The following is a 13,162-nucleotide window of genomic DNA, read 5'->3' on the forward strand; positions in this document are numbered from 1 at the left end:
TCTAGGTAGGGGCAAGTACTCTCAAGTGAAAAGGGGCTGTGGAGCTTTCTAGGCCCTGAGCAGCCATGCAGGGAAGTAGAAAGAACACAGATTTTGCAGTCACGCGGATCTGGGTTGAAATTCACTCAGCAGTGTGTGGTCTTAGTCAAGTCACTTCACCTCTCTGAGTCTCAGTCTTCTAAAATGCAGGGGGGATGGGAATACCTACCTTAGATGATAGATGGGATAAAATGAGGTCATGCAGGTCAAGTGCCAGCACGGTGACTGGGACCATGTTGGCATCTGTCAGATGCATTGCTATCAGGGGTTGTCATTGTCTGCACCTCTGTTCTGCACCCTGAAGGGAGGACCAGGCAGGCATCATGGACCAGGTGTGCCCCCCCCAGTGCCAGGTGGCATGAGGAAGGAATGAGTTAAGTATTGTCCAGAGAGTGCCACAAGCCAGAGAGGGCTGTTGGTAATCTCATTTGATCCTAATGACAAACCCGTGAGCAAACAAACTTCATCATTTGGCATCCCCGGGACCTACAATTTGGACAAGTTTGGCAACCTGCCGCAGGTATAACCCATACCTTCTAAGTTCAAGGCCGATGCTCTTTCCCCTGTACTTAGCTGACCACCAGACCTCACATTTGTGACCACAGATCTTACAGACTGTGGTACAATCCTGCCAGTGCCACCCTGTCCTGGAATTCACCCATCTGAGAAACTCTGCATGAGTGACAATTCTCTGGGGCAGGGTAGGGAGACGTGAGCTGGAAATTCAAGGGGCTAATCTGAGTGGACAGGAACCCACACCAGACTCCCTCGGGGACCATTTTCTGCCAAGGTAGATAGAACCAGTTTATCCTGAGTGATGTGCAAAGAAATGATCGCCCTGCCTCCCAGCTGTCAATGGGAAAGCTCAAAGATCAGGCTGCTCCAGCCTTGTGGAACAGGATCAAAGGTCACTTCACTTTATTTAGCCAGCATTAGTGTCATCCAGGAGGCTTAAATCTGCCACATTAGAGCTGGATGTAGGGGTGCACACCTGTAATCAGGAGACAGGAGGATTGCAGCTTCAAAGCCAGAAATTTAGCAAGGCTCTCAGAAACTTAGTGAGACCCTGTTTCCAAATAAAAAAATAGCTGGAAGTACAGCTCAGTGGTACAATGCCCAATTCTCAACCCAGTAAAAAAAATTCTACTACATTATAGGGTAAGTCACATTTTAAGATAAGCAACCTGTACTGTTACTGCCACCCCTAAATAAGAAAAAGAAAATCTAAATAATTTGAATGAAAACACTACACAAATAAATTGAAAATGAAGATACCATCTATTTAAGACAAGTAGTGACTGTGATGAGCTAGAAGGCACCAACCTCAACATTTGAAAAACAAAAATGCATAAAATCTAGTCTCTTCCTTTCAAATGATAACGGTTGGGTCTGGGAAATAGACACATCAATAAATAGCCATGGGCATTATGGTAATTGTCCTGTAATCCAGGTGTGAACTAGTATGAATCTCAGTGTACAGAGAAAACAGCTCAGGGAAGGTTTGCCAAGAAAGGTAGCATTTCAGCCAACACCTGAAGAATAAGTACAAAAGAGGAGGGGACGAAGCAGGAATAACAGGTGCAAACAGGCCTGAGGACACAGGGCAGCACATCATAGGTGTTGGAGTTTAGGGTGTCTGCAAGGAGTTGGGAAGGTGGAGCAGCCCAGCATGATGGTCCTTGAGTGCTGCTGCGTGGAAAGTCTGAGCTTCCTCTGCAAAATGGGATTCTGGAAGACAGAGTATGGAAATGACGGGTGGTGTTCAGGGAGACCCAGAAGATTGGCCTGGAGAGAAACCAGGCTACATGCAGAGAGACCTACCCTCGGTTTCAAAAGGAGGTGATGGGATGGCAGTGTTAAGGATATGAAGGAAGGGCCCTTGGAGAAAATCACGTACCTTGCATTTGTTGAATTCAGGGCAATAAAATAAAGGAAAGCCTTAGATCTGTCAGGAGCAGCCTGGCCCCGAGGACACTTTCCAAAGCAAAAGATATTTATAACAATGAGCCATCAGGGCCAGAGAAGACCTGCAATTACCTAGACCCCCCAAAAAAGATTATGCTTTCTTGATCTTTATAGATAAGTGTAAAACACCAATCAATAAGATAAAATTTTGTGTTTGGAAAGGACCCAAAACCTATATGCCTGATAAATGTACAATGGCTCCTTTATAGACCTTTCAGGCTCTCTTGCCTGCATCCTGAAGGTCGAGCAATGGCCTGCCTGCTTTTCTGGTGTTCTAGACCTGTGCTCAGCCTGTCCCCTGATGCCCCAAATACAGCGTGTCCCCACTATGTGGGAAACATGGACAGCACCAGGCCATCCAGTCTGAACAGAGAGATTCCTTTGAATCCGAAAACATTTTAGAGACTCCAAAGGGGTCACCGACATGGAGATGCAGTTTCAGGCCCCAGGCAATGATCAGGCCACATACGGAAACCACAAGTTAGCTTCCCAGGAGTGATGAGTCCAACTCTAATATCCCCTCAACTTGGAAGAAATTGGATCAGTGTCTCAGGATAGCAAAACTCAGGCTTAACAAGTAATGCCTTCCTTGTCATCATCTCCAAATGCAAAAACAGACATATCCATGCTAGTTACTAAAATGACTATAAATTATAAATAAATTATGACTGTTGAGCACCTCTTATGTGCCCATGCACTGTGCTAAATACTTGACATTTGTGATTTCATATAATTATCTCAATACACCAGCAAGAGAGCTGTTAACCTTCACAGTTTGCAGATGAAGAAAACTTGAGGCTCAGGAAGCCAGGTAACCGGCCCAGGTTTCAGGATCAGGAAATTTCAGAGCTAGAATTGAAAGCAAGACTGGTCTGATTCCAATCCTACATTCCCCCAAATTGTGACTAACAGTGACACATTATCTCCTTAGAATTGCTGCACAGTCTCAGTCTCTCTTTCCTCTGTTTCCCAAAACAGACCCTCACGAGCACTGCTCCTCTGTTCTGTTTCTTGTTCCTTGGGTTTCGCTGTAAATTGACAAACTACTTCTTCAACTCATTTATATTTGGCTGCGGTACCCCTTGGGCTCCTGATAAATACAACAGGAGATATAGTCCCAAGATGGATTTGGGAACTACTGGAAGGATGGAGGGATATTTATAGCTTTGAATTCTTGGATTGTTTTTTAAAGTCACAAGCCTGCACACATTTCTAGCCTAGAATTAGCTGGTCATCTATAGCAAGCCTCATTGAAACCCTCATTAAGAAAACACGTATTTAGCACCTGATACAGGTGGACACTGGCAAGAGGTTTTTGCATTGGTAGTTAGGTGGACTGAATAGTTGGGCCAATTTCTAAAGTCAGAAAAATTGTGAAGCCATCACCCAAAATAAAGACAGTGTTGCCGTAAGACTCTTCTGCTTGGATTCTCTCTAATTTTTTTTGGGGGGGGAGGGGTTACTGGGGGTGGAACACAGAGGCTTTCTACCTCCGAGCTATACTCCAAGTCCAAGATCTTTTTTTTTTTTTAATTTGGAAACAGGGTCTCACTAAGTTGCAGAGAGCCTCACTAAGTAGCTGAGGCTGGCTTCGAACCTGTGCAATCCTCCTGTCTCAGCCTCCCCAACGTGGGGATTACAATCATGTGCCACCATGCCTGGCTTCTGCTTGGATTCTCTAGCTACCTACTAAGAGAGAAGAAAGCACTCACCACTGGCTGTGTCCTTGCTTTCTAGTCACAGTCCAGCACACAAATACTACCTGACCACGGACCCCATGAGCGGCGCCGTCTTCCTTTCTGACACCAACAGCCGGCGAGTCTTTAAGATCAAGTCCACCCTGGTGGTGAAGGACCTAGTCAAGAACTCCGAGGTGGTGGCTGGGACTGGTGACCAGTGCCTCCCATTCGATGACACTCGCTGTGGGGATGGCGGGAAGGCCACGGAAGCTACGCTCACCAACCCCAGGGGTAAGGTCTTGCTTTAATTACATTTATTTGGGGCGTTTCCATTTCCAAATACCTACATATATGTAATTTTTTTCTTTTTCCTTTTTTTTTGCGTTACTGGGGATGGAACCCAGGGGCATACTACCTCTGAGCTATACCCTCAGCCTTATTTTTTATTCTTTATTTTGAAACAGGGTCTCACTGAGTTGTGGAGGACCTCACTAAGTAGCTGAGGCGGTCCCTGAACCGCAATCCTCCTGTCTCAGCCTCCCAAATGCTGGGATTACAAGCGCGTGCTACCACGCCCAGCTAAGACCTACATATTTATCATTCCAAAAATGGGGGGAATATCAAGAAGTATATAGATGAATTGTGATAATTCTACCTACTACAAACATTCCTAGTTAATATTTCCTGTCTTCCCTTTTGGTCTTTTTTCTTAATGTTATTATATGTGTAATGTTTACTAACATTAAACAAAACGAGGTCATATTAAATAAACTGGTTTTGTAACTGGGTTTTTCCTAAGTAATATATAATGAGCTCTTCATTATGTCATTGGTCTTCTGAAAGCTTGCTTTTCGTGGCTGTATAGTATCCTATCAAATAGATACCCCACTGTTTATTTATCAGGCCCCTACTATTGGACATGCACGCTATCTCTCAGGTTTCTGTTTCCCTGAACACTGTAGTATATCATCTTGGCCTGTATTCACGTGCTATTAGGGGGGCTAACTGTAGGTTTCATTTAAAGTCCTTCAAGAAGTTGAACCTGTAAATGCCCACATTCAGTGTTTATCATTCATTTATTTGGCAAACGTTCACTGAGTGCACAGAGCTCTGTGGTTGCATAGATAACTTCATTGTAGCAGGATAACTAAGACTCAGCCAGGCAGCCCTTTAATGTGGGAGAAAATAGGGAGTGCTCCCTGAGATGCAAAAATAAAGAGCTGTGCTTGGGGGTAGAGCCGAGAGAGATCCCTGCCCTTGGAGGCTGAGAAGGCTTCTTAGACGAGAAGCCATCATTGTCAGCAGACATCCTCCAGTGGAGTACTGGCTGTGGTACAAACCCTACGGCCAGTGACTCATGGTTTAAACCTCAGGGTTCTGCTTAATAGAATAGGGGTAATGATACCTGTGTATGCTTCCTAGAATTATTCTGGGATCAAAATTACTTTATTTCTAAATTTATTTCTTATTTCATGGTACCTTATAAAAATATGATAAATTATTATATTATTAAAGAACATCAGATTGTAAGGCCCAGTTTCAAGTCAAAGCAGCAGTGAAATTATGCACTTAAATTCCAGGCCTGTCATCCAGTAGCTGTGTGACTGGGCAAATTGCTAACCTCTCTGAACCTCGTTTTCCTCGTTTATGTAATAGGAATATACTGCACAATTATAGTACAGATTAAATATTATCAGGTATATAAATACTTAGTATAGTAGTACCAGGCACATAGTAAATACAACATAAATACATTACAATACATCACAATCCTGTATATCATATCACATATCATAGGTCATATCATCAAATCGTATTGTCTCTACCGCATACCTGGCACAGTCAGGTGGTAATTCTATGGGGTAAATATTGTGTCATCGATGGTTAATCTCCTTCCTAATCATAATTTTCTAATACTCAGTGAGCAGGAGGGGGGGGGGCTCACGCGAGCGAGCGAGCACTGGGCTTGCACTGAGGGACCCTTCCTCAGGATTTTTTTCTGCTACTCCCTGGCTCTGTACCTCCTCTGTGAGGCTTTAGTTTCCCCATTAGTAAATAAGCAGGTTAGGCTAAATGGTCTCTAAGGCTCCTTTCAGCTACAACCTTCTACACCCTTAGTGTTGAAAGTTTTTTTTTTTCCGGGAGTTTGTGTTCTCTCCGGGCGTGTCTCAGCTGCTCTGCACACATGTGTGTCCCTCCCCACCCACCCACACACAGATGGAGCAGCAGTGCAGTTGCCCAAAAGCCTGTAATTAACCCAGATAGAAATGACAAGGGTGCCACAATATGCAGACACTTTGCAGGAGGGAGGAGAAAAGATGTCCATCTATTTAGCACAACAAAAGGAGGAAAAATGAAGTAATTAATCAGGGGACAGATCACTTCTATTAGCCTGTGCAGCCAACTTTGTAAACAAGAAACCCAATTGTTCATGAAGCGCTCATCAGTCCTGGCAGATGGAAGAGAAAGACAGGGCATCGCCAGGCAGACAAGAAAACTCCTGTCTTGGTACTTAAAGAATGAGATTGATTTGCATTCTAGGCAGGGCCCACAAGAAAGCCTCCTAGCTGTGAGGCTGCCTGGCCCTTTGTGCCGGGAACTCTCTATAGGCACCCGGCCTGAGGAGAGACGGAACAGGTAACTGTGCTCCAAGGGCAGCACCCTTAGAGCCTCTGTACCCACCTGTCACTGGGAGGAGGCCCATGGGCCCAAGCAAGGGCCTCTAACCCACACAGTGCTGCCACTTTCAAACACTCCTGATAGTCATTCATAACTAGTGAGGGCTCCCACTGCAAGTCAGATGTTATTATCCTCATGTTACCAATGAAGTAACTGAGACTTGGAAGTAATGTAGCTTGCCGAAGCTGACATGACTAGGAAGCTTTGCAGCTCAGGTGTCTCTGCCTCAGTGCGCCTCATCTGACCCCTCCTTCCATCTCCTACCTGCCCCAGGGTAAACAGAACAGAGAAAAAACAACCAGGCTTTTCTTTATGTCGCCACCACCCTCTCGGGCCAGTTGTTTCCATTGCCTCCTGATCTGGACCAGGCCATGCTCAGGGACACACCTCACCCATCACCCCTGAGAGTTAACAGTGTGGGAGGGGTATGTCTGACTCTCAGTTCTGGAGCTGGGGTGGCACTCAATGTCACCCATAAACAATTCCAAAGCATGCATTGAGCCAGGCATGGTGGCACACACTTGTAATACCAATACTTGGGAGGCTGAGACAGGAAGATCACAGATTCAAGGACAGCCTCAGCAGATACTGAGACTCTCATCAACCTAACAAGACTGTTTCAAAATAAAAATAGAATAGGGCTGTAGGTGTAGCTCATGAACTCAATGGTAGAATACCCCTGAGTTCGATCCTCAGTACCAAAATAGATAGATGACAGATAGATAGATAGATAGATAGATAGATAGATAGATAGATAGATAGATATAGCATGTGTTGGTCCCAGGCCCTACCATTCCCTGACTTAGTATTTCCAGGAGTGAGGCCAACCAGGTGTGTATTGAAAAAATTCTCCTGGTGATTCTGATGTACACAACTGGCCAAGAAGTGCTGGATGTGTGGAGTGGTCCTCACACTTTAGTCTGTAACATGATCAGCCAGGTGCTAATCAAAAATAGAGAGATGTTCAGGGGCACTTGAGATCTTCCGAGATGGCCACTTGGGGGCACGCTGTGGCAGGCCAGGGGCTGGGGGGAGCAGAAAGGGGGAGGGTTCAAAAGAAGAGAGACACAGATCTAGAGCAGCCTCTTAGTTTGACATCTGAGAAAACAGATGCAGAAATGTCCAGCGACTCACCCAAGGTCATGCGAGCTGAGTCAGAGAGAAAGTTAATAGGTTGAGACGGTCTCGTGAGTAGGACAGATGATACCGAATAATAATCCTGGCTCCCGACTTCAATGCACCTTCCTTAGACAGAAAATTCAGTACTATTCTCTATACAAATCAGTAGGATTCATTATAGACTCTCTGCTTTTATAATGACCAATGAAACCAAAACAACAAAGACAGAATAACATGAATGATTAATTGTCTTGGAGAAAAAGAAAAATTGTTACCAGAAAGGGGATTTGATTATTATACTTGCAGGGGCTTCAGTAGCAGCTTAATTTAAATAATTCAGCAATAGTGAAAAACATTCTGCTTACTACCACCTCTAGTGCTTCACAAACCCCCAGAAGTTATGAATCTAGTTTTTTGGGGGTGACTGAGGTGATAAATAAAAATCTCTGGCAGCATCAGCAAAGCAAGAGGAACAGAGCCAGGAGGCTCTGAGAACCTGGGCTCTAACAAAGCACTCACAGCCCCTGTGCCTCTGCTTCTCATTTTTAAAAGAAGACTGTGAGCTGGGGTGCAGATCAGTGGTACATGGGTACCCATGAGCCTAGCAGCACCATGGTTAGGGGTGGAAGCTAGATATTGTTGTGTTGTGGGCAAGTCTGATTAGACCACGCTATGGAGGTGCTTTGTCAAGTCAAGGCGCTTCAAAGTGTGTGGGTCCCTGTCCTCTCTTCGCTGATTTTCTGCTTTGGCTTCTCGGTGCAGGCATTACAGTGGACAAGTTTGGGCTGATTTACTTCGTGGATGGCACCATGATCAGGCGCATTGATCAGAATGGGATCATCTCTACCCTGCTGGGCTCCAATGATCTGACGTCTGCCCGGCCCCTCAGCTGTGATTCGGTCATGGATATTTCTCAGGTGAGATGATTGTCTAGTAGAGGCCTGCCCTGAGCACCGGTCCTCTCCTCCGCCATCCAGCCAGCCTGCTGGCCTTTAGTCTTGGCAGTGAACAAGCCTACTGAACAAGCACACCTACTCAATACAAGGCCTGTGTTGAGCACCATGGGAACAAAGATGAGGAGGACACTCACCCCACTGCCCAGGAGTTCACCCTCAGGGTTGACAAGTGTGTGGCTGTAGTAGAGGCTCAGGGGACAGTGGTGAAATCTGACCAAGTCTAGTAGAGCAAGAGCCCTGGGTGGTATTCATGTAAATCCACAGCCACCTGAATTTCCTCTTTGGTTATTACACCCATAGGTGCTCATGCATTGTCTATTCTCTATGTAGACCATAAGCTGCATGAGGCAGGAATTCTTTCTGTCCTTTCCTTTACTGTAACCAGGGCGCCTGGTACACAGTAGAACAGCCCATACATTTGACTGGTTGGTTGATTGGGTGATCGAATCTCCTAGCTTTGCCACACCATAGCTCAGGTTTATACATTCCTTCGAGCCTAGTTTTTCACAGCTATAAAATAGAAATGGCCCAGGCATGACGGTGAACACTTGTAATCCCAGCATTCGGGAGACTGAGATAGGAGGATCCGGGTTTGCAGACAGCCTCGGCTACTTAGTGAGGCCCTTTGCAATTCAGTGAGACCCTGTTTCAAAATAAAGAATAAAAAATAGGGCTGGGGGTATATCTCAGAGGTAGAATGCCCCTGGGTTCCATCCCCAGTACCACAAAAAATAAAATAAAAATAAATAAAATAGAAATGGCCTTGAGAACACACGCAATACTGCACGTGGCGCTCCTAGCACGGCTTGGCACCTCACAGATGATCTGTAAACAGAAGTGGTAGTGTCCATATTCACAAAGGAGGTGACATTTCTACCATGTTTATAGGTTGAATAGAGGTTTTTCTGAGTGGCAAAAAAAAAAAACAGAAAAAGAGACATTTCACACAAAGGGCACAACATGTGCAAAGGCACATAGATGTTAATGAGGTTGGTACAGTAAAAGAACTTTGGAAAATTGAATGCCAGAGCACAGGGTGTTTGGATGGAGGTGGCAGGGATTGAAAGAGGAGGACCGCTCTGCCACCATGTAGAGAAGGACCTTGACACACCATGCCAGAGAGTTTGGGCATTGGCAGGTGGGTACCAAGAGCCTAGGGCAGACCCAAGAGAACCACAAGTGACTAGCTATCTGGTATACTTTGTTATACCCTATGATGACTTGGCAAAGAATCCATCTTTATTTCTAGGTCCATGCGGCTTTTCCTAAATCAGTGAATGCCCACCCTGCCCACCTGAGCAGAACTAGGAAATAAGGAGGCTGGCTATGGCACTTCCTCCTAGCCTTAAGAGTCTTGCCTGCCTGTCCCTGGCACCATTGCTCCCCCAGAGCCCCGTGACCGCTGCTGGCAGTCCCAGCACCATGTCACATGCTGGTGGCACACCCTTGCCGTCACCTTCTGTGCCAACTACTGTGATCATCGTGCTCCAGAATGGAATCTGTTCTCTGCCACTCGCTCGTCTTTGCAATTTGGCAGGCTTCTCCTCGCTGGCTCAAGAGTTTCCCTCTCCAGTCTGTGAGCAAGCTGGAGTCATCCGTCAGGAAGCCGCCACGGCCCAAAGATGTGCACACGAGTATTTTCAATTCTCAAAATGGGCCCTCAACCAGCCAGCACTGGGTGCTGAAAATTTTAAGCCCACACATTGGAAAATTGTTTAACTTTAGATAGAGGTACTGCCAAGCAGTCAGATCAAAGGCTTGGAAGGCAACTTGCATATATTGGGAAGGGGAGGGATCTACTCTTAGATTCAGAAGTATTGGACTAAAAATCTCTGTACCTCTGGCCTTTATTACCCTCATCTGAATCTAAGCATGGGATTTTTTTAACCAAACTTTCCAATACACACACACACACACACACACACACACACACACACACACACACAGAATTGAATCCAGGAATTCTACCTCCAAACCACACTCCCAACTCTTTTTTATGTTTTATTTTTTAATTTGAAACAGTGTCTTGCTAAGTTGCTGAGGCTGGCCTTGAACCCATCCATGATCCTTCTGTCTCAGCTTCCCAAGTCCTAGAATTATAGGTGTACACCATACACCTGGCACAGGCATGTATTTCTTTGTACACATATGGGCAGGGGGTACTGGCCTTCCTTCTCAGAACTGCCTCTGCTACCGACCTGCAGCTACTTTGGGTAACAGAGACAAAAGAGCCCAGCTAGGAGGCAGGGCACAAAGGGGAGAGCCAGGGAACACACAAACCAGCCCCAAAAAGAGGCAAAAGGGAAGGCTCAAGTAGAGGAGGAGCAGATACTGTGACCTGTTAAACACTGGAGATTAGTCCTCAGCTCAGCAGGCATGGCCACCACAGACAGATATAACTCTACATAACTCTGCACTTAGGGGCTAAAATGAGAACTTGCTATGTACTCAGAGCTGTGTTAGAAATGGGGTATAGAAATGAGATGATTTTTCTTATTTAGCTGTCATGATAATCCCATGGGGTAGATATTAGAAATAAGGAAACTGAGTCTTGGTGAAAGAAAAGGCACTTGTAATCGCAGTGCCCTCTACCAGATTCCATCAGGGATGCTGAGATATTTTTAGTGATCATGTACATAATTGCCTAGTGCAATGCCTGGCTGCTAATAGTAGGATGTAGATATTAGTTTCCCTTAAAATCTGCGAAGATCTTTCTTATACATTGTCTCATTTGATCCTCACACCACCCTAGGTAATACCTCTTACTCCCTTTTACATATGGGGAAAGAAGTTCAGTGTTTAAGAAACTTAAGACTGGGTGTGATGGTGCATGCTTGTCATTCCAGTACTTGGAAGGCTGAGTCAGGAGGATTGCAAGTTTACAGCCAGACTCAGTAACTTAGTGAGGCCCCCTGCAACTCAGTGAGACCCTGATTTAAAATAAATGAGTAAAGTAGAGCTGAGGGTGTAGCTCAGAGGTAGTATGTCACTGGGTTCTCTCCCCAGTACCATGAAAAAGAGAGAGAGAGAGAGAGAGGGAGAGAGAGAGAGAGAGAGAGAGAGAGAGAGAGAGAGAGAGAGAGATTGAGTTAAATGACAGTGATGGTGGAACTGGCGTAGGAGGTATGGCATCCTGACCCCATCCCTAGCTGTCTCTGTGCCGCTCATTGGTGGTTCATTCATTCATCCATGAGACAGTTTGTTTCCATAAGCATATCACTCTGCAGCAAGGTGGTCAGCTCAGAGCACCTTAGTGAAAGCACGGAAGGTCCAGGAGGACAGGGCAGGGGCCCCCCTCCATGGCAGGCGCCTCAAACATAGGAGCTGTAGGGCCCCTGAAGGTATCAGGTCTGGCCCCTCCACCTTGGTGATGGGACATTAAACATGGCAGGATCCTCACTGGTAAGAGGTCCAGAAGCATCCTGAGGCTGCATGATGGAGCAGCTCTGACAGCCCTGCCCTCCTCCGCTCACAGACGCCTCACCTCTGCACATGCTGCTGGAAGGCGAGCTTGAGGATGCACTTGCTGTTTGTTCTTCCTCTCTGCTCTTTCCTCTCCCTCCCCTGCTCCCTCTCTCCCCACCTACCCACTCATCAGGGCGCCATCTTTTCATCATTATGACAGGCAGAAAGGTCTCCCAAGCGGGTCCCCAAGGTGCCACAGGACCAGAGGGCATAAAATATTTAGCAGCCAGTGTTGACAAGAAATGGGTTTTAGAAAATTGAAAATTCTCCTGTCACTTTAGAGCAAACTCTGCTCTTGATGCAGCTGAAAGCCGGCACAACTGTGCTGCCTAGAGCTCTGGGAAGGCATGGCGCTGGAGAGTCCGACGCTCCCTTGCTCTGTGCAGACAGCAGGAGCTGGGGCTGGGGGGAGGGGCTTAGGATTCGGACCTGAGAATAGACCACTCTGAAGAACTGAGACTGGGCCCCATCCCTCCTGGCAACGGCCCGCGCTAAAGGGACAGATGGAGGTGGCCCCATCACTCATGCATATGATTCACTCGGGCTTCTTTTTACCTTGGTAGACAACCACGTGTACATTGTAGGGAATTTGAAAAGTTTAAAATTACAAAGAATATTACAATCACCTCTGATCCCAGTATTGTTAACATTTTAGAATATGTCCCTCAAGCTTTTAATCTCCCCTCTCTCTCCATAATCTATCTAATTTATTGCTGTGTTCTCCCCCTAATTGGGATCACACTGTGCTTACAGTTCTGTAACCTGTTCTTTCTCCTTAACACATAGCAAACATTTCCCCATGTCATTACACATCCATCCATAATGTCCCTTTTAATGATTGCACATGGCATTCTAACTTATGAGTGAACTAAGTGTGCTGTAATTTATTTAGCCAGTTCTCAGTTGTTGGGCATTTGAGTCAATTCCAGTTTTTCGCCATTATTAAAAATGATTGTGATAAGTATACTTGTAGACAGCAATGTGCAGGAACAAATTCCTCGAAGACAAACTTGTTATCTGAAGGTCTGTGTCTGTTTGAGTGAGCCCCCAAAAGGGACCAAATGTCAAGGGTTTGTAGAGGGCACAGGAGCCCTAAGATGAGTGTTTAGATAGGGCTGAAACTCAGCAGGAAGAAGCACCTTCCAGCTCTTCTGTCCCAGGTGCAGTGGACCTCTTGGGAACCTACTGGCAAAGGGCTTCCCTTAGTGCCAGCACCCGTCGTGTGATACACCCACCAACACAGCCTCACCTCCAGTGAGC

The 13,162-nt window shown here is 46.0% G+C and overlaps 1 protein-coding gene across 4 annotated transcripts in view; it reads left to right on the forward strand.

The window, feature by feature from the left end:
* The window catches only part of TENM4 (teneurin transmembrane protein 4), a gene marked incomplete at both ends in the record, with an annotated part of 389,090 nt that overhangs the window by 339,528 nt on the left and 36,400 nt on the right, over positions 1-13,162 (forward strand). For all 4 annotated transcript variants that reach the window (XM_080708704.1, XM_080708705.1, XM_080708706.1 and 1 more), the window contains 2 exons: positions 3,742-3,974; positions 8,244-8,398. In XM_080708704.1, coding sequence (XP_080564830.1) covers positions 3,742-3,974; positions 8,244-8,398 — 388 coding nt within the window. The remainder of the gene's footprint in view (positions 1-3,741; positions 3,975-8,243; positions 8,399-13,162) is intronic.

Source organism: Muscardinus avellanarius, assembly GCF_963383645.1.
Source record: "Muscardinus avellanarius genome assembly, chromosome: 1".
Classification (NCBI taxonomy): domain Eukaryota; kingdom Metazoa; phylum Chordata; class Mammalia; order Rodentia; family Gliridae; genus Muscardinus; species Muscardinus avellanarius.